Raw genomic sequence first — 23,556 nt, 5'->3', positions numbered from 1 at the left:
CAAGAATCTGCTCCAGTGTAAGAAAACTTTATTTTAAATACTTTGGGAAGCTCCTTCGTAGCAGTATAAATTAGTGCCCGGGAGGAGGGCGTTCTGTGTGTCTCAGGGCCCTGCTTCGCCCCACTTGCTCTTGGTGGTCCTCCTGGGTTCCTGGACCCTGTGGAATAGAGACCCCTGATACCTGGTCAGTGGTGCGCTTGGCCTCATGCCTGGTGGGCTGAGTGGGCACCGTTGGGGTCTGAGGTAGGGGAGGCTCTGAGGCCCCTGGGTTCCTCCCAGAGGCTGGAGAGCAGGCAGTTGTTTCTCTTCCTTTTCTGGTCCCTGGTAGGTGAGGGTCTCAGGCCTGCGCGCCAAAGCCTGAAGGATTCTGCTTCTGCCAGCGCCATAGATCTTCACCTGTGATGGGGCGAGGTCTGTGCTCAGGGTCCACGCTGGAGTGCAGGGCCCGCACCACCTTGGACAGCCCGGAGTGGGCAGGGCCAGACCCCCGGCGGCCCTTTTCCTAGCCCCTGACTCTCTCCCAGGGGCCAGGCCAGCACCCAGGGTCAGGGGTTGGGCTAGCACTCACACATCCTATCCAGCCCTAAGGCTGCTGACCAGCCCAGCTCCTTGAGGGCCAGGCTGGGGTTGGCATAACAGGCAGCCACATCGCCTTCCCGCCGGGCCACCACCTTGTACGGGATCTGCAAGAGAGGGGGCGGTTGTAGCTTAGCTGAGCTGGCCCTAGCCTTATCTGCCAACTTGCTAACCAGGCCCTCAAGAAATGGAGGTCCAGAGCAGGGTCTCGCTCTCAGGCGTCAAGTCCTAAGGCAGGCTTGGGGAGACAGGGCGGTGCTGGGATGCCCGTCATGTAGGTTAGTGGGAGGGGCTGGGGGTGGGTCAGGGTGGGCTGCCAGCCTACCTTCTTCCCCGAGGCCTTCTCCATGGCCACGACCATCTGTAACACCGAATAGCCCGTGCCCGTGCCCAGGTTGTAGATCTGCCCAGAGAGGAGAACAGGGACCGTGCCAGGGGCTGGACTTACTACCCCTCTGGGCCCCATTGGTCCAGGCCTCCGTCTCCTTCCCCTCCCTCCCTTCTCTTCCTACCCGGCAGCCACACTGCTCCTTCAGCTTCCTCAAGGCCGCGATGTGGCCCTTGGCCAGATCCACGACATGGATGTAATCCCGGACGCCTGCAGAGGAGGAGGTGGTGGGGCGCTGGGTGCAGTACAGTCTCTGTCCCACCGCAGTCTCCCTCCCGGCTCCCACTCCTGGCTCCTCCTGGTTCTGAGCTCACCTGTGCCATCCTCTGTGTCATAGTCGTTGCCAAAGACATTTAGTGCCTCCCGTCGTCCAATCGCCACCTGGGGTGGAGGTCAGGTTAGCTTTTCCCAGGACCTTGGCACCAGCTGTAGCCCTCAAGTCTAGGGCCACCCCCTTCCTTTCCCTTCTCCCTTACCTGGGAGACATAGGGCATGAGGTTATTGGGGATGCCCTGGGGATCCTCGCCGATGCAGCCCGAGGCGTGGGCGCCTATGGGGTTGAAATATCGCAGCAGCACTGCATTCCAGGCCTGTGGGACACAGGTCAGACGATGGGGGTTGGGGTGCAGGCTGCGCGTCCCAGCTGAATCCAGAGCCCACCCTGCTGGTTGTCTATCCCTAGAAAGGAGCAGGGTATCGGGCCCTCCCTGCAAGTGCTGTGACCTCGTGCAAGTCACTGCTGCTTCCTGAACCCCAGCCTCCTCCTTGGTGGAGGCTGATCAGGATCCCGTCCTCAGGCTCGCGGGGGTGGGCTGTGAGGGGTCCGTGAGCGGAACCACGGCTGAATCAAAGGGGGCCCTCACCTTGTCTGCCTGGCACAGGTCCCGGATCATTTCCTCGATGAAGAACTTGGACTTGCCATAGGGGTTGGTACAGCCACCTGTGGGGTGAGCCTCATCCAGGGGCAGGTACTGGGGGTTCCCATACACGGTGGCCGAGCTGCTAAACACCAGGTTCTTCACCCCGTGGGCCCTCATGATCTGCCCGTGGAGGGGAGGCGTCAGTGGCCTCTGCCTCGCACGCTATTCCTGCCCCCTTACACCTCCCAGGTGGGTGGGGCTGAGCTATGGGCTCCCATTTACAGAAGGGGAGACTGAGGCTGAGAGGCAAAGACCTAGCAAAGATGACACAGCTTGGGCTCTGCCACCGTGTTTGGCACTGCGTACCCGGCCAGGGGCCCTCACAGTGTCTGTGTCCTTGCCTCAGGCCTCACCTCCAGAAGCTGGATGGTTCCTGTCAGGTTAACTCGGTAGTAATCCAGAGGCTTCTGCACCGACTCGCCCACAGCCTTGAGCCCAGCAAAGTGGATGACTGCCGTGAAGCTGTGCTGCAGGGTTGCAAAGCTGGGGTCAGAGGTTGCTTACAGGCCTGGCCCTTGGCTATGCCCCTTTCCTGTCTGCCTGCCAAGCACCCACCTTCTTAAAAAGACGCTGTAGGGCTGCCTGGTCCAAGATGTCCATCTCCTCAAACTCCACAGAGTGGCCTGTCAGCTCCTGAACCCGGCGCAAGCTCTCAGGCATGGAGCCCCCTCCTGGTTGGGCACATAGAGGCCATCAAAGTCAGAGAAGATGGGGTGCTGGGTTCCCAAGGGACTGGCCAGACACCCATCTCTTGGAGGCAGAACGCAGGGTTTCCCTTCCATCCCCCTGGGAGCCCCAGCCCCCTCCGCCTGCTCACCACGAATGGCGTTATGGAAGTTGTCGACGACCACCGGCGAATAGCCCGCCTCCAGCAGCTCCAGCACCGTGTGGCTGCCGATGTAGCCAGCCCCACCTGTTACCAGCACCTTCTCCGCCATCGCGCCTGGCCCAGGACGGAGACTCAGAGGTGGCTGAGGCTGCCTGCTCGGGGCCTCCTTCGATCTGGACTCTGGCGTCAGAGGGAGGCAGTGGTGCGTCCTAGTTAATAGGGTGGGTCTGGAGTCAGCCCTGGCCCAAGACTGGATACCATCACTTTCTGGCCTAAGGCCTTGGAGACCACTTCTCTCTTGGCCTTAGTTTCCATCTCTATAACATGGAGTTTATAACTGTCCAACTATCACGTGGTAGTGTGAGGGTCAGATGAGGTGATTTTAAAGGACTGCCACATGGTACAGGTGGGGAGACTGATGGCACAAGTGCCATAACTGACCGGGGGTTGGGAAGATGGAACCCTAGGCTCCACACTGCCTTCCCCGAGGTGTCTGGGGACTGGACAGTTCTGGACAGAAGGAAACAAGGCAGCAGCATTGGGACTCCAAGAGCCCAGGAAGGGGTTCTGTCTGCTCAGACTCGGACCTTCCCAGTCCCTCTGCCATCACTAGGTATAAACTGGCTCCTTGGTTCAGTGACTAATACCTCCTGGGGTAAGCAGCCCCCTGACTCCCTCCCACAAAGGTCAACTGGGAGGAGGCAGGAAATATAGCAGACGGCCTCAGGGTGGGGTCTTTTGCCAGGCAGGCTGAGCCCAGCTCTGGGGTTACAGCACTGCACTCCTGGAGTGGGCCCCACCCCAGGTCAGCCAGGCTGGTTCCGCCTGTGCGGATGCCACTCCCGGCTTGGAGCTAAAGATCCCGCCTAATTCTAGGTGGCACTGAACAGGGTAGTGTAGACGTGGCCTTGGCCCCAGGCTCCACTGTCAGGTGTGCACCACCACCCTGAACAAACTCTACGGGCAGAGACGGTGGAGCGGAGGAGGGGGGCGGGGGAGGAAACTCAGACACTGAGGTCTTTCATTCCGGGCGGCCTGGCCCGCAGCCGCCTTCCTCCGAGCTGCGTCAATCCTCTTCTGGGCTCATCCAGCTCGACTGAACGCCCGCTGCGTGCCAGGCTCTGTATTGGGCACTTTTGCATTATTTTCCTGAATTCCCCCAATATCCTGATGAGGCAGGTGTTATTACTGGCACTTTACAAAAAAGGATACTAAGGTCAGAGAGGTGAAGTAATTGCCTTAAGTCACAAAGCTAGTGCTGGCCGGGCTAGAATCTGGATCTCCAGGATCAAAGCCCCGCCCCTCTCCCCAAGCAGTTCGCCCCCCGCCCCCACTGTTTCCCGCTGGACTCTGCTCCTGACGCTGAAGCCGCCCCCGCCCCCGTCCCACCGAGCTCCATGCACTGTGCGGGCCCCCGGAAAGTGGTGGCGGAGGAGCTATGGGAGGCAGGAAGGCTGGTGAGGCCGGCCTCCCTCCGACTCGCAGAGTGGCCTCGGTCAGCTGTCGCCTCCTCAGTTTTCCCAGTCCGTAAAATGGAGAGGAGGGGGCGCAGGGCCGTGAGCTATCAAGTGCACTTGAGCCTCAGGCTGGGATTCGGGCGGTGGCTCGGAGGGGGCCGAACTAGGAGTGCCTCGGCCGGGAATGAATGAACCCTGGCCACCCCAGCCAAGGCAGCGGGAGCTGCGAGCAGCGAGGGTGGGTCCGCTCTGGCGGGACTCTGCCCAGAACGCAGCCCAGATCCCCGAGACTCTCCTTCGCGCCCGGCGGACCACCCGGCCCCTCGCAAACCCGCCCAGACCCCCCATTCACCTCCCGAACCTGCTCCGCACCACGCACCCCGCGCTGCCTCGAACGGCGCCGCCTTCCGAGCTCCGCGCCCAGTCCCTTTAAGAACCGACGGCCCGCCCTGGCCCCGCCTCCTCCACGCCCCCAGGAGACGTGTCAGCGGGGAGACCGCAGTACGGGGCGCCGGGAGGACCAAGGAAGCTACGTCTTCAGGACGCCTGCGCGGCACGTCCCGCAGAGGGCGGTACCGACCCGTGCCTGGGCGGTGGGCGGAGGAAGGCACGGCACGGCCCGGAGCCGCGCCCGCGAGCCCAGGCGCCAGCGCTTGTCCCGACCACGGGAGACAGGCGCCGCGCCCCAGGAGATGGGGCTTCTCAGGGGCGCCCGGCAGCCGTCCGGCGGCGGGAGCCACAGCTAAGCGCGGGGCCGAAGACCGCGGCTCCACGCTCGCCCGCAGGTTTTCCACTGTTTTCGCAGCTGCCAAACTCTTTCTTTTTAGTAACCCTGGCATGAAGCAGATGGCTGCCTGGAACAGAGGCGAGAGGGACGGCGCCGAAGGACGGGAACGGGTAGGGGTCGCCCAGAAGCTGCCGTTCTGGAAAGTCTAGTTTAAAAACCCGCCAAAGGGAACTTCCCTGTCGGTCCTGTAAGACTCCGTGCTCCCAATGCAGGGGGCCCGCGATTCGATCGGGGAACTAGATCCCGCATGCATGCTGCAACTAAGAAGTCCATATGCCGCACCTAAAGATCCCGAACGCAGCAACGAAGACCAGGCATAGATTAGATTAGATAGATAGACCTGGCGTAGATGGATTAGATTAGATAGATAAGATGGTTAGATTAGATAGATTTTTTTTTTTAAAAATACCGCTAAGGGAGCCCTAAAACTAAAACTGGAATTATAGCGCCAATTGCGATCAGCCTGGAACGGTTTGCACGCTGCCTACCATAATAGTACGTTAGAAAATGGTGTTCTGTTTTTGTTTAAAATAAAGGGAGGGCTAAGGAATGATGTGTATAAAGGCATGACATACTGAATGATGAAACCCGAGCAAAGGAAGAAATGCACACGTGTGTCCCACAGCCTGAGTGCCGTGGGCCTGCCCGAGTCCAGCAAGGACGCTGACAGGCAGGAGAGGCTGAGGTCCCGAGAGCTGAGTGTGCCCAGAGCTGCACCTGCCCAGGCCCAGAGGACCTTGTGCAACAGCCCAGGTCACAGAGCCACGAGCCTCAGAAACAACCTCCCCAGGGTGCTCTGGTCAGCGCTGTCATTACCATCGACCTCCCCAGTTCTCAAGAAGGGAAAGAGGGAGAAAATTCAGAGATTAATAAACTGAAGTCTGTGTTTTCCTCTTAGAGGAAATGTTGAAAAGATGCTTTATTCCCTCTTCCCTATGTACACACATCTGTACAACAGAACACTGGAATGGTTATGTCATTAAACCTTTAATTACATAAGCTGCTTTCAACAATCATGTTCAAAGTGGAGATTTTCCAGAGGTGCTGGAGTCGGCAGGTGGCCACCACAGCTCAGCCCTCACCCCTTCACCAAATGCCCTCTGCCAGTTGAGGGAAAAATTCCTCCCTGCCCCTTTGCCCTACAAAGTCAGCGAGCGATGGCCCCGAGGATATGGCAGCATCAGGCTGTGCAGAGTGGCCAACTGGCAGGATTCACCCAGAGATGAGACTTGAGGATCAACCCAAGTCAGAGAATTGGGTTCCCAAGTGCCTTTAGGCATCCAACTCCTGGGCCTTTGGGTCCATGGTGAAGGGAGACCTCCAGCTGCCCAAGTCTCTTACTCATACTCAGGTCAGGCAGGGAGGGCCTGAGGCCAGGCAACTCCAGTCCACCTCCTTTCCGCCAGGAGAGATCTAGGTGCAGAGCTGGCAGTGAGGTGCCTCCTCCTGTTGATTTCATTCCCATTTCCACATGCCCATCTGTGAGTCATCCACACATGTCCCTATTCCCACACAGTCCCCAGGGCTTTGGGGGGCAAGGGGCTCACAGTTTACAGGTAGCCTGAGCCACTTTGGAGCTGGTTCTTCTGTTCAGGGCTTGACAGATAAAGGCCCCAGCTTCCAGGAGCTTGTGGAGGTTCACACCCTTTGAGAAACAAGTTAGAGGATGCAGTAAAGTCACGACACGCCCTCAACACCCAGGGAAACATCAGACTGGACAGAAAACCGTGTCAGGGTGAAGACAACCAGGCCCTTGTTCCTCTGACGACGGAATACCAGTTGCCTGTGAGGTGGTGTCCTCGTGGCATGTGGGGCTCTCCAGCTCCAGAGTCTAGCACAGGCCTGGCCCACCGTGGTCAAACACTGAATACTGAAGTAAGGACCGTGAGGCAGAGAGAAACAGGAGTAAAAACACCAATTAAGGGCTTCCCTGGTGGCATAGTGGATAAAAATCTGCCTGCCAGTGCAGGGGACACAGGTTCGATCCCTGGTCTGGGAAGATCCCACATGCCACGGAGTAACTAAGCCTGTGTGCCACAGCTACTGAGGCGGCGCTCTAGAGCCCGTGCTCCGCTACAAGAGAGGCCACCACAATGAGAAGCCCACGCACTGCAACGAAGAGTAGCCTCCGCTCTCCACAACTAGAGAAACCCTGCAACGTAACCCAACGCAGCCAAAAATAAATAAGTGAAAAATTAAAAAAAAAAAAAAACACCAACTAAAAGGGCCACACTGAAAACCTCTTGATAACAATAGCTATTTACTGATGTGTACTATCTGCTTAGCTCTGGGCCAAGCATTCCACATTTTCTTATCCTCATAATGACTCTGTGAGATAGGTGCTGTTATTATTCCCATTTCCTAGGCCCAGAGCTGTGAAGTAATCTGTCAGGTCACACAGCCTGTGAGTGACAGGACTAGGTTTTAAACCCAGTTCTGTCTAATCCAAAAGCACAGATGCTACACTGCTTCCAACCCACACTGAGGGCCCTTACTGACTCCGGCAGAGCCCTGGGGGGCTAATTCTGCCGCCCTCATTTTTCAGAGAACAAAACAAAGGTCCAGAGGAAACTGACTCGCTTCAGGTCATGGCTTTACCCTTTCAGGGCTCTTTCCCTACACCCCCGTGCCCCCTCACACTGAGGGCCTGCCTCCTCGTGGCCTCCATCTGCCACGCTGTTATCCCAAAACATATGACAGAACGGCCCTAATCCCTTGGCACCCTTCTCTTAACTGCACCAGCACCACCACAAAAACCCTGAACAAACCCAGCAGCTTCTGTCTTCCGGCTTTAGGCAGAGCTCTGGACAGTTCAGGGCTGCCGCCACCGGGAGGCAGGTGACATTACCGTGTGAACGCCCAAGCCGGCCAGCATGTAGACCAGGTCCTCGGTGGCCAAGTTTCCTGATGCTCCGTGTGCATAGGGACAGCCTCCCAGTCCCGCCACAGAAGAGTCCACGACACTCACTCCCATCTGCAAACAAGGATGGTGAAACATGGCTGTCACTGTGGGGACCAGAGCCTACAAAGCCGGTTCTTGTAAACCTACCATCTGCTGCCTGAAATTCTTTGGCTTATGATTCTGTCGACGTGAAAATCCCACTGAAAGAAACTGTTCCTCTTTTTAGTTCCTAAAACAGTGTGAGTCTTTTATGCTACACTGTTTCCTCTGCCAGGAATATCCACCCTCCTTCCTTTCATGGTCAACTCCTCACCTTCTCCTTCTCAGCCTAAAAGCCACCTCCTCAGAGGGGCCCTTCCCGATCACCGACCTAAACTAACCCTCTCCCACTGTTGAGGTTTCAGACCCCTGTGCTTACTGTGTTCACTCACCCCCGCTCCCACTCCCTCACCCCACATCAAGCCTCTAACCCCACAGGGGCCTATCCCATTTCTCTAGGTCAGTCGCCCCACTTTCCTAATATGACTGTTTCACTTTCTCCTCTCTCCTTAAACCTCAACTCTGAGAAAACAGACCCAGAAGGTAATAGAATCATCTGGCTTAAAGACATGAGCCTCAAGGAGGTAACATGAGAACTAGAAAGAGGGGAAAAAATAAGGTGGCCCCGGATTGCTCTAGCTAACCTAAAGACAACCGGCTGGACTCGGACTATCACTACAGCAAGGCAGCCTGTGGTCAGACACTCGGAAATTTCCGTCTAAGGGGCTGCTGGGCCACGGGGCCCTCATTCTGGGCCAGCCCGCAAGAAGCAAGCCTCAAAAGAAACCCAATCTGAGGTCTTAGTCCAATCTTTGGGGAACAGCATTAAAGGTTCTCCCTCTGAGTGACCTCTGCCTCCCTCCCTACTTCCTGCCCGCTCTCGCTACACACAGGCACAGGCACGCGCACTCACAGCCCTGTGTGCTAGGGCGGGGCCGGGGCACCTGAGTCCTCCCTGACCCCACCTTAGTCTTACAATGCAGTGCTGCCTGGTCACCTTTCCGCTTCCCTTTTTCAACTGCTTAACTTTCGTGTCCTTCAGGCCTCCCCTGGCGAATCCTCCCTGGCCTCCCCAGCTGGGACTGGGGCCTTGCCGAGCCCCAGGCTTCCTCCCTGCGTGGCATCTGTCACAGTGCATTAGGACTGTCACCTGATTCTCGACTGTCTCTCCTAACAGACAGATGCAGGCACTTTTAGGGCAGGGTCACGTGTTTGTGTCCGCCATGGCCAGCCCGCGGCCTGGCACACAGGTGTGGGCCTTCAGCACAGTGAACGCTTGCTGAAAGAATAAACGAAACATAGCTGTCCTGCCACCATACCCTTCGGGAGAATGGACATGTGCCTCTACTCTGGGACATGCCCTGATTACCTGCAGGGCCATCAAGGTGTTGGCCAGGGCCTGGCCATAGGTGTCATGGCAGTGGACAGCCAGGGCAGCCACTGGCACCTCATGCATGACAGCGGACAGCATATCCTTCATGGTCCCAGGGGTGCCCACGCCAATGGTGTCTCCCAGAGAGATCTCATAGCAGCCCACCGAGTACATCTTCTTGGCAACCTGGGGAAACAAGCAGGCGCTTGGAGGACCCCAGATTCCTCAAGCCAGGGGTCCTTAGCCTACGCAGAACACCTCCACGTGTGAGACGCTAAATTCCTACCAGACCACAGACTCCTTACAACTTTATGAGTGGGAATGACGATCCTCCTTCTACTCGTCAGGAGACTGGGACGTAAGGAGCAAAGCTGGCCACTGGGCGCGGGCCCTGGGGCCCCAACCCCTGTGCTTTCCTCCTGTGCGTGCTTCAAACTCCATCCAGTCCTCCACTTAACCACCTTCACACACTGTGTCAGACCCAGGGACCAGAATCAGTAGAATTGATTCCTTTCGCGTAGCTCTATCCTTGGTAGGAAGATGTGTGAAATCATGGGTCTGGGGTGCTAGTTATATATTTTTAAGAGAAGTACATAACTATTAAAATTTTTAGAAGCGCATTTGTCAACCCCTAAAATCACTGCAAAACCAGAGCAGTATATGCCCCACCTGAGGAGACGCTGCTCCACACTGCTGTGCTGGAGAAGGGGGAGGAAGGCGGAGGTGGGGTCAGGGACGTGGTGATACTCAACGGTGGTCTGATGGATAAAGAAATCGGTGAGCCCCCTCCGCGACTGCCCATGTGGGCAGAATGACAAGGAGCCATGGCAGCCAGTGGGCGGCAGAGGGTGCAGCAGAAGCGGCAGGCTCGGGAGTGACGTGATGCTGAAGTGAAACCCCAGTTCCGCTGCTCACTAGCTATGGGACCTTGGCAATGGACCTAACTTTCCTGAGCTTCAATTTCTGCTTCTGAAAAACAGTGACGAGCCTTTGCAGGGATACAGGGAAGACTGGCGGCAACAGAAGGCTGAGATTCTGGACGACAGCAGCCACTCTCAATAAGCAGTTGCTACTGTTAGCAATGCTCATTTCCGGGTGCTACCTGGTGTGTGGGAAGAGCAAGAGGGCTTTAGAGGTACGCAGATGGGAGTTGAGACCTGGTTTCACCATTTGCAACCTGCATGGCAAGTTAGTCTGTTTCCTCAACTGTAAAACGGAATAACAATAACACCAAATTTGCTGGGTGCTTTTGAGGACAAAATGACATAAGTTCTTGGGCTGTTCAAGTTCATTTCCCGCTCTGTGTTATTCTCAGAGGATGTCAATGGCCTCTCCAACCACTACAAGGAACCCCTCTGCAGAGGATTCTCACCTCACATCACCTGTCCACTGACCAGACTGGAAACTGAGTCAGGGGCTTTCACCCTGGGGTAGAGGGCAGGGGCTTCGGAGACTTCATGCCAGGCTAGGAGGTGGCCCTCCAGGGGTGAGCACAGGGCTGTGCTCTCAGAGGGGCTTAATGAAGGAGCTGGGCAAAGAAATGAAATCCGTGACCCACCATGAAAGTGTGGCGAGAGCAACCTATGCACTCAGGGGCAGGCACGGGAGCCAACGTTCACGAAATCCACCCCCACACACACACCTCAGCTACTTTAGCCGGGGAGATCTTCCCTTCGTAGGGGCATCCGAGCACACAGGAGACGTACCTGTGGGAAAACAGGGAGGATTGGTGTCAATGCCCCCGGGCTCTTTGGCCAGCAGAGCTGGGGCAGGGTGGCTGCTTGACACACATCCCTGGTTAGCCTGCACCCAAACCTGAAGCCAGGCGGGAGGCCACGGGCCTGGCTGAGAGGCTAACTCAATGCCAGCGAGTGGGCGAAGGCAGTGCTGCTCAGTGCCAGGAGCGGGCAGTGCAGCGCCACAGCAGGGAGGGCAAGAAACTAACACGCCTGTAGTTCAGGAAGCAGGCGACACACAGAGAGGCAGCCAGGCAACCAAGGGGGAGGAGAAGCTAAAGAGGGCACTATGGGCAGCCAGCGGAGCCGCATGGAGTGGGGCCATGCTCGGGAGAGGACTAAGGACGGGTGAAAGCAAAGCGGGAACGAAAAAGCTGGGCCAGCCGAGGGCCAAGGGACCGGCTGCTCCGGCTGAGTGGCCAGAGGGTTCAAACACTCATTTATTCAACTGATATATACCGAGCTGCCCACAGTGTGCCAGGCACTGGGGAAGCGCAGTGAGCAAGACTGAAAAGATCCCCACCGCCACGGAGCTTAAGGTTTCAGGTAGGGAGACAGAGATAAAAGAGTGATCTAGGGCTTCCCTGGTGGTGCAGTGGTTGGGAGTCCGCCTGCCGATGCAGGGGACACGGGTTCGTGCCCCGGTCCGGGAAGATCCCACATCCTGCAGAGCGGCTGGGCCCGTGAGCCATGGCCGCTGAGCCTGCGCGTCCGGAGCCTGTGCTCCGCAACGGGAGAGGCCACAGGGGTGAGAGGCCCGTGTACAGCAAACAAACAAACAAACAAACAGTTTAATAAGGGAAGGACATAATCTCAAAAAGTGACGTGCTATGAAGGAAAGACAAGGGAAGTGTGACAGGAGCAACCAGAGGAGGCCAACAACAGTAGGATGGCCCAGGAAGACCTCTGTGAGGACGCGAAGCTGGAGCTGAGATGGGGGGAGAGCCGTGTTCCGGGCAGAGAGAAGAACCAGTGTAGAGTCCCTGAGACCGAAGAGTAGGTGTGTTCAAGACACAGAACAAAGGACAAAACAGCTGAGGTATGGGCAGCAAGGGGCAAAGAAGTACAACATGAGGTTGGAGAGGAGGCCACCGGCCTGATCGTGGGGTCTTGCGAGTTACGGTGAGGAGTCTGGATCTTGGGTGTAGCCAGTTTCTATGTCCACCCACCCATTCAGGCTGAGGCTCCATTAAAACCTTTTAGAGTCTTACAAAGTACTCTGCATATTATGAGGCATAATAAATGTCTGCTGGATAAATACATTTCAGACTCAAACATCTCAGTGTATTTTTCCATCTTAATCCTTCTTCTTACTCTCCAATCACTGCTGAGCACAGAAAAGCTAAAGGAATACTGAGGAAAGAGCACAGGCTTGGGAGTCAGGAAGACCTGACATGCCCTTGCTTCCCCATCCATCTATCCGCCCGTCGGTTCCTGAGCACCTACTATGTGCTAGGCCCAGGGCTGGGAGAGGGAGTACAGCAGGGACTGAGGTGGGCTCTGCCCTCACGGAGAGCAGAGTCTAGTGGGGGATGGGAGGCAGAGGAGAATTTAACAAGCAGGTAAGTGCTTTGTTAGAGGATGTTCAGGGGACTCTGGGAGCCCAGAGGAGGGACACCAACTCCACCTAAGGGAAGAGAAAGCTTCGTGGAGAAACTGGCATCCATGAGAGGACCTGAGATGAGCAGGAGTTAGCCCTGACAAGTAGGATGTAGAAGGAAGAGTGTCCTGAGTCTACAGAAAGCACGTGCAAAGGCCCAGAGGCAGGAGAGAACTGGGCCATGTGACAAATGGAAAGAAATTCCAGCTGGCTGGAATGCAGTGTGCTGAGGAAGCAGGGCCAGAAGAGGGATGTGAGCTGCAGAGAGTGACGTGAGCTGCAGAGAGTGACAGGGGCTGAAAAACGCAGGGGCTTGTAAACCACGTTGAAAAGTCTGGAGTTGATGAGTCACTGACAGGTTTTTAACCGGGAGTGATGTGATCAGATGTGTACTTCTGAAACAGCATTCTGGCTGCAGTTTGTTGTGTGACCTTACAGCAGACTCTTCATCCTTCCTGAGCCTCAGTTTTGTCATCTGGAAGTGGGGACAGAGGCCTCCTTGCTGGGCGATTGTGAGGCTACAATTAGATAATACATGGACAACGCCTGTCACTACTGCTATTAAAGACGTGATGTCGGAGACGTCTTAGAGGCCGAGGGGATTCCTCAGGGATGTGTGAAGAGTTGGTGGTGGAGCCAGGATTAAACTGACCTCCACAAACCCTGTTTAGTGTCTGTCCTGCTAGATTCCTCTGGTGAACTGACCCAAAAATCAGGTTTGGAGAAAGCACTTGCCAGGATTTCTTCTGACCAAATTTACTTGGGAAAAGATGTCTGGGTGTGGAGCTTGGGCTGCCTGCACCCAGGATAAGGAGTCTGTGAGGCATGGTCACTGGAGTTAGAGCCTGGCCCTATTCCAGAATGGTACTGAGGAAATAAAGAGAGGCAGCACCAATGTGGTCAGACTCACCCCCGCACAGGGATACTGGCTGCCCGAGCTGCCTTCAAGATTTCGTCAAACCGCTGCACACTCTCATCTATGGAGCAGTTGATGTTCTTCTTGCTGAAGAGCTCGGAGGCAGCTCCAAAGACAGCCACTTCCTTGGCTCCGGCAGCAACCTGCCAACGGCCAGGTGAATTCCTTTCAGCATTTTTCTCTTCAAGGAATACCCACACAGAGTGGCAAAAACCTTTGTCTAATGGTGAATTTTATGATATATGAATATTATAAGTTGATTTGTGTCCTTCCCAAAGACATGTTGAAATGCTGACCCCCAGTACCTCAGAACGTGACCTTGTTTGGCAATAGGGTCACTGTAGATGTAATTAGCTAAGATGAAGTCATATTAGTCCCTCTTCCCTTATATGATTGCGCCCATGTGAAGACAGACACAGAGGAAAGGCCAGCGAGGGGGAAGCAGATACTGGAGTGACGCACCTAAAAGCGGAGGAACACTGAGGATTGCCAATCATCACCAGAAACTAGGAGAGAGGCGTGGAAAGATTCTCTCTGAGACCTCAGAGGAACCAACCTGGGCTTCCCTGGTGGCGCAGTGGTTAAGAATACACCTGCCAACGCAGGGGACACAGGTTCGAGCCCTGGTCCGGGAAGATCCCACATGCCACGGAGCAACTAAGACCGTGAGCCACAACTACTGAGCCTGCACTTTAGAGCCCCCAGGCCACAACTACTGAGCCCACACACCTAGAGCCCGTGAGCCAAAACTACTGAGCCCACATGCCTAGAGCCCATGGTCTGCAACAAGAGAAGCCACCATAATGAGAAGCCTGCACACCAGAACAGAGAGTAGTCCCTGCTCGCCGCAACTAGAGAAAGCCCACGCACAGCAACGAAGACCCAACGCAACCAAAAATAAATACATAAATAAATTAAAAAAAAAAAAGAAGGAACCAACCCTACTGACACCTTGATTTAGGACTTCTAGCCTCCAGAACTGTGAGAGAATACATTTCTATTGTTTTAAGCCACCTAGTTTTTCCATATTTTATAATGGCAGCCCTAGGAAGTTAATACAGTGAATTATATCTCAATAAAAAAGAAGCCTTGGCCTTCCCCAAGAACCAACACTGTTGCTGCAGTCACCATCCTGGAAGTCACTCTTTTTTTTTTTTTTTTGCGGTACGCGGGCCTCTCACTGTTGTGGCCCCTCCCGTTGCAGAGCACAGGCTCCGGACGCGTAGGCTCAGGGGCCATGGCTCACGGGCCCAGCCGCTCCGTGGCATATGGGATCCTCCCAGACCGGGGCACAAACCCGTGTTCCCTGCATTGGCAGGCGGACTCTCAACCACTGCGCCACCAGGGAAGCCCTGGAAGTCACTCTTAAAAGAAGCTTTTTGCCTAAATTCGGAATCAACATCTCCAATGACGTTCTCATGTAAAATTATAAGCAGGTTGACAGATACTAGCAACCACCTTTAACTCTTGTGGAGAGCTCAATCACCTTTCTTTAAAGAGGAGATGGGCAACAACAACAAGAGCTAACGTTTATTAAGCACTTATCTTCTACCAGGCTCTTACTAAGCAACTCATGTGCATCCTATCTTCTGAAATCCTCACAATGTTAGGTACCATCATTAACCTTATTTTATAGGCAGAACCTGAGGCTCAGAGAGGTTTAGCAGCTTGTCAAGATCAGAGAGCTGGGAGTGGCGGTGCCAGGACTGCCCCCAGGTCTGTCTGACGGTGCCCATTACTGCTGGAGACAAGTCATTCAGACAGAAATCCTGGGACAGGGACTGAGCCCAGGGACAAGACAGAGGCCAATGCCATCAATCTCATTTCAGGGGCCCCCACCAAAAACAGGTCTCTTACCGCTGCCTGGAAGCCTTTGAAATTTGGGGTCAGCACTGGGTAGCTGATGCCGGGAAATTTCTGGATGCCCTTCATGACTTCAGCGTGGTCAGCCATCTGAGAGCCAAAGGAGACACTGCCAAGTCACCACCAAGGGCAGGCAGAGTTTAGGTAGAGAAAAACGTTTTAGCACAAAATCTCTGTTCTCCAGGACCCTTGCAGAATGAGTCCTTTTGCAGAGCTGAGTCTCCCCAACGCTCTTACTGTTTGTTTGACTGCTGATGAGCGAGAAGGCTCCTTGGCCTGGGTGAGATTCCCCAGTCTCTCCATATGGCTAACACTGTCAACTCGACATAAGGAGCAACAGCAGCAATGGTACTTGTAGCCATTTGCTGAGAATGTGCTCCGAGCCCGGCACTGTGCTCAGTGCCATGTAACTCAGTTGGAACAGGATCTTTCTTCCCACTTGACTATCTCTGTGAAGCAGGAGTCGTCAGTCTTTCCCCTTCACAAACGCAGAAGCCACACCTCTAGACAGGCCTAGAGATTCTAGACTTCTTAGAGCCAGAAGAGACCTGAGAGGTCATCTTGAAGCTGGAGAGGGGAAGGCCTCACCAAGCTCACCATGCAAGTCGGGGCAGGGCCAAGACTGAATCCAAGCCACCTGCCTCCCGGGGCATGCTCTTTTGCTGCACATGCTACTGTGAAGCACAGAGAGCTCTCAAAGCCAGAGACCTGGAAACCTACGTTCCTGACTTCTACTGACTTGCAGGGCAAGTGCAAAACTTTACATCCCTCTCATCTGAGACATGCCTGAGGGCTGGGGCTCACCTGGGGAACCCATTTGGGAGACACAAAGCTGGTGGCTTCTATAACAGGGAGTCCTGCTTCGGAAAGCATGTCTATCAGTTTGATTTTCATTGGAGTAGGTATAATATTCTGTAATGCAGAGAAAAACCAGAAAAGACAGGTTGGCAAAGTCAGTAATAAAATGGTCTCAGAATGCAGCCTGTTAGTTCAAAGCTTTTACTACAGCAAGCACTTCACTATCTCAACTTTCAAACACTATCATGAATTCACATGTAACCCTGGCCAACAGGTGCAGAACAAGGCTTGTCTTTGAATTCTACAGATAGCATTTTGCAGTGGAAGCAGTTTCTCACTTGAAAATGAGTTAATACTGACATGGAGACAATATTTTCCTGTCATACAGGCTTTTAAACTAAATTTTTGTTGCTTTATGACCCCATCATAAACAAAGTGCCATGGCCTGAAAGGGCAGAGATGACTAACCTTCTGGGTCCTATGAGATGTGGCCTCCAAAGGGTCACACCATCCCCTTCTGTCTCTCAGCTGGCACAGGAGCTCATCCTCACATGATCAGCCTACTGCTTCTCTGTCCCTCACCATGTCTAGCTGCTCACCAGACTCTGTGGACTCCTATCTCCAAATCTACCATCATTATCCCATGTATGTTATGGCATGGTCACAGTCACTCTACCAATTCCTCCCACACAGGAATCCTTCTAAAATGCAGTCTCCATTATCTCACTCTCCTGCTCAAAAGCCTTCCATGGCTCCCTAGTACTTACAGGATTAGGTCAAAAATCCTAAAAACTCCAAGTCCTTCTCGCCAGGCCCTTCCACCCCCAATTTCTCTCCCACTGCTTTAATTTAATCTATTCCACAAGTAATTTTTGGTAGCCTTCTATGTTCCAAGGATTGTGCTAGGAGCTACAGATACAGCGGTGAGCAGAACAGACATGATCCTGTCCTCAGAGAGCTTACAGCTTATTGTTTCCAACCAACACTCACTATTAAAGGTAGGCTGATCATGCTTTAAAAAAAAATTTTTTTAAAGAGGTTTTCTTATTGAAAAAATAATTAATACATGATTATTTCAGAAAAACATCCCAAAAACAAAAGAAAACCACCCTTAAAACCTCCCAGAGATAACACTCTTAATACCCTGACAGGTAACTTTCTAGATCTGTGCAGTCTAGTACATTAGACATGAGCCATACGTGGCTATTTAAATTTTAATTAATTAAAATTACATTAAAAAATTCAATTCCCAGCCACACTAGTCACATTTCAAGTGCTCAACAGCTACAAGTGTCTAGTGGCTACTGTACGGGACAGCTCAAGCCTAGAACACTTCTGTCTTCACAGGAAGTTCTACTGGACAGCACTGTTCTATGATCCTTTTCTAGGCAGGTGCTCCCACACATATATAAACTTTTTTGTTTCTTACACAAAAGTATAAGATTAAATATATATATATATATAGACACTATCTTATAATCTGATTACATCTTAATATACTCCTATATTATTAACGGCTTCACAATATTCCATTTTATGAAGTCATTAATGTATTTGAGTTATCTTTCCTCCTACTGAACATTTAGGTTGTTTCCAACTGTTCTGCTGTTACAACAGAGTTTTAAGGAACATCCGCAAGGCTAAATCTTTGCATGTGACTTTCATGACTTCCTTTGGACAAATCCCCTTATGTGCAATTGCTGGATCAAAGGCACGCCCTCACCTTCCCTCTGCGCTCCCACAGCACTTACCGTCCCCCCCAACCCCCACAGGGCCTTAAGGTGGACCCGGGGTCACAACACTTGTGGCTGAACTGTCACAGGTGCCTGCCTGGCCTCCCCGACCCGGCCCTAAGTTGGGTATAGTTCTGCACCCCCCACATGGAACTCTCGAAGCCTGCAAAAACTTTTTTGGTTGATTTCCAGCCTTACCTTTTCATTTTGTAGTCCGTCTCGGGGACCAACTTCCACAATTTTCACTTGCTTTGGGAAAGTACCCACAGATGAGGTGCTAACCTTCGGTTTAAAAGAGGAAACAAAAAGTAACAGGAGGGAATTGTCACAATTCTCCAGGGGGGCAAATCTGAAAGAATGTATCCATCTTCACTACTACTGAGACAAGAAGCAATATTTCTCACCCTTTAATTCACATTTGCTCTGTTTTAGAATCAAGAACAACAAAAAAAATTCACTTAGAAACAGGAATAGAATAAGACAGCAGTCCCCAACCTTGTTGGCACAAGGGACTGGTTTCGTGGAAGACAATTTTTCCACGGACTGTGTGTGTGGGGGAGGGGATGGTTTCGGGACGATTCAAGCACATTACATTTATTGTGCACTTTATTTCTATTATTACATTGTAATATATACTGAAATAATTATGCAACTCATCGTAATGCAGAATCAGTGGGATCTCTGAGCTTGTTTTCCTGCAACTAGATGGTCCCATCTGGGGGCGATGGGAGACAGTGACACTTGAAGTGTGTGGCTTATGTCCAGTCTACTCCATAAGATGCAGTTTGTCACTTGCCACTCACTGATAGGGTTTTGATATGAGTCTGCAAGCAACTGATTTATTATGGTCTCTGTGCACTCAAACCTCTCTGCTAATGATAATCTGTATTTGCAGCTGCTCCCCAGTGCTAGCATCACCGCCTCAGCTCCACATCAGATCATCAGGCATTAGATTCTCACAAGGAGCGAGCAACCTAGATCCCTCGCATGTGCAGTTCACAGTAGGGCTCGCGCTCCTATAAGAATCTAATGCTGCCGCTGATCTGACAGGAGGCGGAGCTCAGGCGGTAATGGGAGTGATTCGGAGCGGCAGATGAAGCTTCGCTCACTTGCCCACCGCTCACCTCCTGCTGTGCGGCCTGGTTCCTAACAGGCCACAGACCGATGCTGGTCCATGGCCCGAGGGTTGGGGACCTCTGGAGTAAGTGATTCATGCTCCCAGTACAGGGCCATTTCCAACTCTCCTTTAGTCTAGACCCATTTCCAACCACCTGACAGTTGAGCATTTAGGTTTTTATTTTTTTTAATTATTTTTTAAAAATATTTATTTAGTTGGTTGCACTGGGTCTTAGTTGTGGCTCACCGGCTCCTTAGTTACGGCATATGGGCTCCTTAGTTGCGGCATGCATGTGGGATCTAGTTCCCTGACCAAGGATCGAACCCGGGCCACCCTGCATTGGGAGTGCGGAGTCTTAACCACTGCACCACCAGGGAAGTCCCTAGGTTTTTTTAAACAAACCCATTTGTGCTCTCAAACACAGATGTCCCTAAACAGAACTTTAATTACTCCTAAAGCCCAGTCCGACTTGAGTCTTCCTATCTCAGTAAGAAGCATCACATACACCCTGTTGCCTAAGCCAGAAACTTGACTCATTCCTTCCCCACTCACCATAGCCTATAAGATTCTTCTCATCTGACTCCTGCCAATCTCCGAGAACTCATTACTGGTTCCTACTGTTCTGCACTCACCCCTCAGATGGGTCACTATACTCCAGACCCACCAGCCTTTCTCCCATAGCAGGGCCTCAGGGCTTACAGTTCCTCTGCCCAGGATGCTCTTCACCTGGCCCTTCCCACATCTGGCTCCCTCTCATCTTTCAGTCATAGATAGGCCCCTCTGACTACCCTTTGTAAAGCTGCCAATCCCCTCACCCTCATTATTTTCTATTTCAGGACTATAATGACTCCCTTGAGAGCACTGCAAATAATGCCTGCTCAATGATTCCTCCAGTAGAATGTATGCTCTATGAGCGACTCTGTCGTAACCTCCACTTCCTCTCACGTTTGACACTGTGCTTGGCACAAAGGAGGCACTCATTAAATAGTTATTAAAACAACAGATAAATGCATGAAGGGCATACCTGCCCCAGAGGAGGGCAACTACTGAGTGTGGTGAGAAGCAGTCTTGGACTTTGTGGGGTTGTGGGGATGGACGGGGCTCTGTTCTCTTATAATCATAGGCTGGGTGATGACAAGGAGAGTGAGTCTGAGAGGAGATAAAACCTTCAGCAGTTGAAGACATTAAAAAAAGGCCCCGAGTCTCCTCTGTGTAAAGTCTGTCCTATATAAAGTCCTCTATGGGAAATCTCCCCCTCCCCACCACCACCGAGTAATACAAGGCTTTTTTCCCCCTCTTTCCTCTATTCTTCTTAGTACTACTTAATACTGTTTAAATTAATTACATTTTACCAGATTTGCTCTGGATAAACATATTGCAATGGGGCAAGGGGAGAGGGGTACTGGGAATCTGACAAGGATCCCAAATTCCTGAAACCCTTAAGGAAGGAAATATTCCCAGCTATGAATCAGCTGGAACTTAAACAACTCACCTGAATTGGCTTTGATTTTAGCCAGTAAAGCTTCCTAGAGACTAATGGATGTCAATAGGCTAGGTTGGAAGGTCCCTGCAAGTTGAATATCCCTCCAAAAGGTATGTTGAGCCTCTGCTGGTACATTACCCTAAAAGGATCGCACTGGAATGTAAGCTCCATGAGGCAGGGACTTTGTTTTATTCATTGTTATCTTTCCAAGGCCTTGCTACCTAATATGGGCTCAATAAATAACCAGTGAATGTTGTTGAAAGAATGTAAAACCTGTTTCCAAGTTCCTTTTATGAGAACAGAATAAACTCAATTCTACTTCCTTCCCCATAACAACACTTCATACTAACAACAAAACAAGCATTTACTATTATTGAAGCATTTACTATTTGCCAGGCACTTAAAAGAGCCTTTTACATATTAACCCATATTATCCTCTCAACAACCTTATTAGGTAGGAACTATTATAATCCCCATTTTACTGTGAGAAATCTGAAGTCCAAGGAGATTAAGTAATTTTCCCAAGGTCACATGGTTAGCTAGTCACTGAGCTCGTATCTGAACCCAGCAGTGTGGATCTAGAGCCTATGCTCTTAACCCCTAGGCCATGTTGCCTCTGCCACCCTTCGGTCTCCCCCAGTCTTCTCTCGCCTTGGTTAAACACCCAATTCATTCCCTCTGTAAAGTTCTGCATAGAAATAATCCCCTCTAACCACACAAATCCTGGGCCACAGCCTCCTGAGCTATGGTACCTTTATCAACAGCTAAAACTGACTAAAGCCCAGTGCTAACTTCCAGACATCAGCACCTCATTTAGTCCCTACATGACAGGAACTATCACTATTCCAATTCCATAGAGGAGGAAACAGCCTCAGAAAACCCCAAATCACATAGGTAGGAAGTGAGGAAGTTTGGATTTAACCGTCTGGTTCTGACATCAAGTCTGTGTAAGTTACCCCATGGAGGGAGGGCCTACTACCAGCATTTCATTACACCAGGAATTTTTTCAAATCACATTTACATCCACCATCTCATTTAATTTTCTTAACTTTTCAAGCTGGACTTACTGGATTTATTTGCAATGAGCAATCGGTGGGGGAAGGTGGTCTAGTAGACACTGAAGTGGTTTTCTGAGAGGGGCCCCTAGTGCCAAGGCAGTGTAATTTTTACCAGTTTAAACTCCTCCTAAACTCTAAGGCAACAACTGAGCAATCACTTACTAAGAGCTAGAGCAATGTTAAATGCTTTACTTACGTTTTCCTTAATCTCCAAACCAACCCTGAGGTAATCTTTTCTCATGTCATAGATCAAGAAAACCAGGGTTTAGAGACCTGTCACTCAACCGCAAAAGTGGCTTCAGTACCACTGGGACATCTCAGCTCGAGCTTTACCCAACACAATGTATTCAACCCTTTATACAATTAGGTCTCCTACACTTTCCTTCCACTCACTGAGCATGGGCGAGAGGTGGAAACACCACGATCAAACTGGCCCAAAGTACAATTCCAAGGGAATTACAACTGGCCACACGCGATCTAAGTCCTGCTCAGCACGCTGGGATAGCTCGCCAAGCGTCCCCAAATGCAACAAGAGCTGGAAATGGAGACGGACGGAGGGGGATGACCTGGGTTTCTCCACTCGAACTGGCAGGGTAATCATGATTTTCCTTAATGAGGGACTTGGGGAAGTCTGAAGCTCAGTTACAGGGAGACAGATGCCAGGGTCACCAGAAAGAGCCTTGGCCAGGGAATGAGGACGCCTGGGATGGCGACCCAGGTCTCCACGACCCGGGCGAGTCGCTCCCCATCTCTGGGCCTCAGTTTCCCCATGCCCCTCAAGGGATTTGGACGAGTCAGAGAGGGTCCAAGATTCCAAAGCCCTCCCAACCCTCCTGGCCTGATGAGCTGTCCGGCTTCGCCTCTCAGAGAGCAGCCGCTATGGGCCAAGCCCCCGACCCTGACCATCACGGTGCCTTCAGGACCGCCCCTGGGCGGGCCGGGACACTTACAGCCCGGAGGGACGCCAAGCCCACCAGTCTCCACAGGGGTGCCTTCTTCACTGTCGCCATCTTCACCCAGCTTCCCCGGCGGCAGCCCAGCGGAGCCCCACGTGACCACCGACAGCCAGGTGGGCGGGGCCCCGCCTGTGGGGCGGGGCCGCTGGAGCGCCGTGATGACGCCCTACGCTGGCTCCGTGCCCAGTCTGTCTACGTTTTTATTTCTTCTGGGCAGTGCTTCCCTAGCCGTTATTTATGCGCGCCCTTTGTGTACCAGACGAAGTGAGGCGCTAGGACTATAAAGATGAACAAAAATTAACCAAAGTCTCTGACTTAATGGGTTTGTAGTCTGGGAGATGTGGGAAGACAGATATTAACAGTCACACGAATAGTTGTAGAATTACCTTCCACATTAATAAGATGAAGCATTACTATTTGCCACGCACTGTTCTGAGTTATTTGCATGTATTAACTAATTCATCACGATCTTCAGGACTTAAATGCAGGCAGTCGACTCCAGAGAGAGAAGCATCCTTTGATTGAAGAATGAGTAAAATTTACCCAGGTAAAGAGGATACAAGAAAAACTTTCCCGACAGAGCATAGCATATGCAGAGGACCCGAAGCAAAGAAATTGAATGCCCAGAGCAGTGTTTTTCAAAATGTGTGTTGTACCTCATTGGTAATAATATCAATTTAGTGGGTACTTTTTCAAAGAAATAGAAAATATCAGAGTACATTGTATAAGTAGTAAAGCTAGGTACTGTACTGCTTTACAAAACTTTTGTTTGTTAATGCATAACAAACTAGGTTGCACTATAAAATAAAATTCTTTCTGTAGGCTGCAATTAGAAATGTTTGAAAACATTGTTTTAGAGAGATGAAAAGAAGGCCACAATGACTGGAGAGCCGGCAGGGAGTTAGAAGGAGTCTTCCTACTAAGATGGGAGAGATTGACAGGGACTGTACCACAGGGCTTTGGAGAACACGTTAATAACAGCTATCCTAATAGCAATGCTTTTGAAGGATTTTAAGCAGGAAGATA

The 23,556-nt window shown here is 52.1% G+C and overlaps 2 protein-coding genes across 10 annotated transcripts; both read right to left on the bottom strand.

Moving 5' to 3' along the window:
• Positions 1-11: 11 nt before the first annotated feature.
• Positions 12-4,661, bottom strand: GALE (UDP-galactose-4-epimerase). 3 transcript variants are annotated; one of them, XM_004285656.4, is made up of 10 exons: positions 2,702-2,835; positions 2,440-2,555; positions 2,238-2,351; positions 1,828-2,004; positions 1,441-1,554; positions 1,279-1,345; positions 1,089-1,174; positions 902-979; positions 569-683; positions 12-396 (listed from the first exon to the last, which is right to left on the bottom strand). In XM_004285656.4, the coding sequence occupies exons 1-10, from the start codon at positions 2,820-2,822 to the stop codon at positions 338-340; spliced, it is 1,047 nt and encodes a 348-aa protein (XP_004285704.1). In that variant the 5' UTR covers positions 2,823-2,835; the 3' UTR covers positions 12-337. The 3 variants fall into 3 exon arrangements, with proteins under 3 accessions (XP_004285704.1, XP_049571077.1, XP_049571075.1); XM_049715120.1 differs by lacking the exons at positions 569-683; positions 1,828-2,004 and adding an exon at positions 4,523-4,661 and having other exon boundaries at positions 2,702-2,922; XM_049715118.1 differs by lacking the exon at positions 569-683.
• A 1,264-nt stretch (positions 4,662-5,925) lies between these two features.
• HMGCL (3-hydroxy-3-methylglutaryl-CoA lyase) lies at positions 5,926-22,668 on the bottom strand. Of its 7 annotated transcripts, none has more exons than XM_004285657.3 (9): positions 22,525-22,668; positions 18,115-18,198; positions 16,190-16,297; positions 15,380-15,475; positions 13,517-13,665; positions 10,913-10,976; positions 9,268-9,456; positions 7,806-7,931; positions 5,926-6,602 (listed from the first exon to the last, which is right to left on the bottom strand). In XM_004285657.3, exons 1-9 carry the CDS (start codon positions 22,582-22,584, stop codon positions 6,501-6,503), a joined length of 978 nt encoding a protein of 325 aa, XP_004285705.1. In that variant the 5' UTR covers positions 22,585-22,668; the 3' UTR covers positions 5,926-6,500. The 7 variants fall into 7 exon arrangements, with proteins under 7 accessions (XP_004285705.1, XP_012394453.1, XP_033272211.1 ...); XM_012538999.2 differs by having other exon boundaries at positions 22,549-22,599; XM_033416320.2 differs by lacking the exon at positions 22,525-22,668 and adding an exon at positions 21,771-22,513.
• Between the last annotated feature and the right edge of the window lie 888 nt (positions 22,669-23,556).

Source organism: Orcinus orca, chromosome 1 (genome assembly GCF_937001465.1).
Source record: "Orcinus orca chromosome 1, mOrcOrc1.1, whole genome shotgun sequence".
NCBI lineage: Eukaryota > Metazoa > Chordata > Mammalia > Artiodactyla > Delphinidae > Orcinus > Orcinus orca.
The sequence above is the reverse complement of the archived record's forward strand: the minus strand, read 5'-3'. Positions and strand labels throughout refer to the sequence as shown.

Bases quoted from the DNA above. Each gene is read 5' to 3' on its own strand.
- GALE (XM_049715118.1), bottom strand. From the start codon at position 2,822: ATGGCGGAGAAGGTGCTGGTAACAGGTGGGGCTGGCTACATCGGCAGC. The intron at 980-1,088 runs GTAGGAAGAGAA...CTCTCTGGGCAG, and splicing joins AGGAGCAGTGTGGCTGCCGG to ATCTACAACCTGGGCACGGG. The intron at 397-901 runs GTAGGCTGGCAG...GCCCCATCACAG, and splicing joins AGAAGGCCTCGGGGAAGAAG to GTGAAGATCTATGGCGCTGG.
- HMGCL (XM_004285657.3), bottom strand. From the start codon at position 22,584: ATGGCGACAGTGAAGAAGGCACCCCTGTGGAGACTGGTGGGCTTGGCG. The intron at 15,476-16,189 runs GTGAGCCCCAGC...TTTGGCTCTCAG, and splicing joins CTCCCAAATGGGTTCCCCAG to ATGGCTGACCACGCTGAAGT. The intron at 6,603-7,805 runs GTAATGTCACCT...TGTTTCTCAAAG, and splicing joins CCGGCTTGGGCGTTCACACG to GGTGTGAACCTCCACAAGCT.